The sequence below is a fragment of the Capsicum annuum genome, chromosome 4, assembly GCF_002878395.1.
Source record: "Capsicum annuum cultivar UCD-10X-F1 chromosome 4, UCD10Xv1.1, whole genome shotgun sequence".
NCBI lineage: Eukaryota > Viridiplantae > Streptophyta > Magnoliopsida > Solanales > Solanaceae > Capsicum > Capsicum annuum.
Window position 1 is genome coordinate 220,480,735 of NC_061114.1, and position 3,466 is coordinate 220,484,200.

A 3,466-nucleotide genomic window follows, 5' to 3' on the forward strand; every position below is an offset into this window, starting at 1 on the left:
TAATAATATCACTTTTATATAGTTAAGGTGTGTAATAGGTTACTTATATAATTTAGGTGTGATTTAAATTTTTCTTATATAGTATGAGGTGGAAATGATGTTTTTTTCCTGGAGCTAAAAAAGAATCCGGTAAGAAAGAAGATTTTTCTTGTTGAGCTCATGGCTTTTAGTTGACTGGTGGATAAAGAGGCCTGGGTCTAATTAGAACTACAAAAATAGTAATTTTATTTTTATAACGGAAAAGGATCAGAAATATCCTTATTAAAATTGGTTTAATAATATTGAGGAAGAGTTAGAATAGTTGAAGGGTATTTCTAACCTGTCAATAATACCCTTCAATAGTAATTATTGAACCAATTTCAATACTTGAACGATATTTCTGACCCTTTTCCATTTTTATAACTAACCTAATTCCACCACAATGTAGTGTCATGGAACAGAACCCAACATAGTTGTGTTTGCCACGAATTATTATGGAAATATACTCTAGCTTTCATTTTATTTTACTTGATTTTTGTTGATTTAATGTCTTAAATTTTTTTTTTTATTAAATGTGTAATTTGCTAAATTAATTTTATTAATGATTTTTGGACATTCTGAATTTAACTACTACTATTTTATGTACTAATTATTTAATATCAAGAGTAGAAAAAAAATTATAAGAAAATTATTTCAATTTTGTAAATTGGACCAATAATAAATTGAAACAACTAGCTCGTAAGGGTATTGTTGAGTGGTGGAGAGGTGGGTTTCCCATGGAGCTTTCGTATGTCGTTAGCCATGAGCTCATCGCGTGAGGCTTGTCTAGTTTGGTTTACATTTCTTGTGTGGGTTGCGTTATTGCATAGTGAACAGATTACCACATAGTGCTCAACACAAAGTGTTAATGCTAAGGGCAGAAAAAGTTACCGAGGTTGTGTTTTTTTTTTAAAAAAAATAATTAAAATAACTATTTTTTAATATGAGAGTCAAGTAATCTAAAACTAACTATATGGAAAAAAAATAATAATTCCATAATTGGTACTTACTACCATTTTAGGCTCTCCACACCTATGGCTGTACTACTTTGGATAGGTGATTATAGGAAGTACTATCCAGAAGCAACATTAAATTCTTTGCCTAAAAATATTAATTTTATGACTGTTAAAATTGATTACTTGAACCAAAATGTTTTTCTTTAGATGTCATAAGCAGATTATTTTTCTGGTTTTTCTTTCCTCTAGACTTATCTAATTATTTATGAACAGTTAATTTGGCTTTGTGTTGAAAGACAATTCCTATAATCACCAGTTAAGGTTTTGTATGACGATTCAATAAAATGAAGGATAACTATGCAAGAAGCTGGGGTTGATTTGAAATAATTAAAAATAAAAGTTTAAAAAAAATTTAAAAAGTAGAAGAAGATTTAATCTAGAAAAATAATTTTTGGATCATCAAACGTATAGTCTAGAAATATCAACGGGAATCTTTCATTACTATTGGAGTGAGAAGAGAAGAGTCTAAATTTCGAGTTTATGAATTTTTAATTTTATTAAATTTATAGTTTGTTTTAGTTATTCACAATTAAATATTTATATATATTTAATAAATTTTATTAATATAAATATAAGATCAAAATGAATATTATTAAATTTATTTGAATCAGTATCTAATATTGCTGCTCTACCTCGATCGAAAATTCCATTCTTATTTATATATATTTAGCAAGTTTTATTAACATAAATATAAGATCCAATATTGTAGGTCTACCACGATCGAGAATTCCATTCTTTTTGTCCTCCTTGTTGAATTATAAGAACTTCAAGAGGGAGAAAAAGAATTAAAATAATAACTTACAGGATTTCTTTTCTTGAAAAAATGGGGGTAGAAAAAAGGAAAAATAAGATAAAATCAGAAATCAAACTCTTAGCGTTAAGTAGAAGTTTAAATAGACAATTAATTGAGCTACTGAAATTTTTAACTTCAAATTTTTTATTTTTTTCTTAAGAAATTATTAACTTAAAATAAATAAAAATTTCAATTTGATAAATTTTAGATTCTGACTCCACCTCAGAGTAATACATGATAGTATATAATATCAATATTACAGATCTGGACCAATTCTAATTTTGTTTAACATTCCATATAATATAATTTCCTTTTATATTATTACCTCTTTCTCAAGACAAGTACTATTAGTAAAGTCAAACATCATCGATGTACTGAAAGAAGCTTCTATAGACTTAAACAATTTAAAATAAAATAAAATAAAATAAAAAATAATTCAAGTCACCTATTTTTGATTTGACCATTCCATAAAATCCCCACTTATATTGGCCCTTCCAAACAAAACTTTAAATAAGCTCATTTCACCCCTTATTTTTCCTTTGAAACACATAAAAACAACATCCATATTCTCCATCTCCCAAAAAAGAAATTCCAAATTTGTATTATTATTATTATTCAGTATGGTTAATCCATTTATTTGTGGATCTTTTCATCATAATCAAGATGATGAAGATGATATAGAAATATTAAGCCCATGTTCAACTCTCAAAAAACCAAAGAAGTGTTTATCAAGAACAAGGTCTAGCAATAAAAATAATCCTTATTCAGATAGAGGCCTTGATAAATTCTCTGCACTTTTGGCTGATCTTGAAAATAAAAAACAAAGGATTTATTCCGAAATTGCCCCTGATGATATATCTTTCGTACGTTTCGTTTTTTCGAATGCTAACGATGCTAAGCCCATTATTGTCAAGATGAAGGACAAAAAGTCGTCACCAAAAAATTATCCAGAGGAAAAAGGAGAGTCCCCGATAAGGGAACTGACTCATGAAACATACGAAGAATGTCAACAAGGGAAAGCTAAGTCCGAGGAAAGGCCGATAAAGAAGAGTGTTTCTTGGAAGTTGATACAGTGGAAAAGTTTGAAGAGGCCAATGTTTTATTTGCCATTGACTATAATATTGATATTGGTATTTTTGGCTATTTATGGTAAGTCATTTGCAATAATGTGTACTTCAATTGGATGGTACTTAATTCCTACAATTACAGGGGGAAATTCAAGATCAAGATCAACTACAAATACAAGAAAATCAAACAAGAAAATGGAATATATGAGAAGATTTAGTGAAAAAAGTGTTGCTACTGAAGAACCAATTTCTCCAACTAGTGTTATGAATGGACCGAGTGGTAAAGATGAACATAGAAAAAGCTGGTCATAATGGGAAAAATCTTGATCATGTGAATTCTCTTCTTGAAAATTCTGTTTGACTTTTTGCATTGTAAATTGTTTTGCTTAATTTGTACATGTTGTGTCATGTTTGAGTTGAACTAGAAGTTTAGTCACTCTATTGACATGTTTTTTGTAAATTAGAAGTTTAGAACTATGTTTGTTAACAAGTTATGATGGTTCAACAGAATTCTATTGTACTGTTGTACTTTAGAGTTCAAATGAAATCATAATTTTTCTTCTTTTCTTGTT

The 3,466-nt window shown here is 28.2% G+C and overlaps 1 protein-coding gene across 1 annotated transcript; it reads left to right on the top strand.

Annotated features, from left to right (window-relative positions):
- The first annotated feature begins 2,343 nt into the window (after positions 1-2,343).
- Positions 2,344-3,466, top strand: LOC124897762. The gene has a single exon (XM_047411126.1). The coding sequence runs from the start codon at positions 2,448-2,450 to the stop codon at positions 3,204-3,206; it is 759 nt and encodes a 252-aa protein (XP_047267082.1). The 5' UTR covers positions 2,344-2,447; the 3' UTR covers positions 3,207-3,466.

Excerpts from the sequence above, each read along its gene's own strand:
- LOC124897762 (XM_047411126.1), top strand. The coding sequence starts at position 2,448 with ATGGTTAATCCATTTATTTGTGGATCTTTTCATCATAATCAAGATGAT.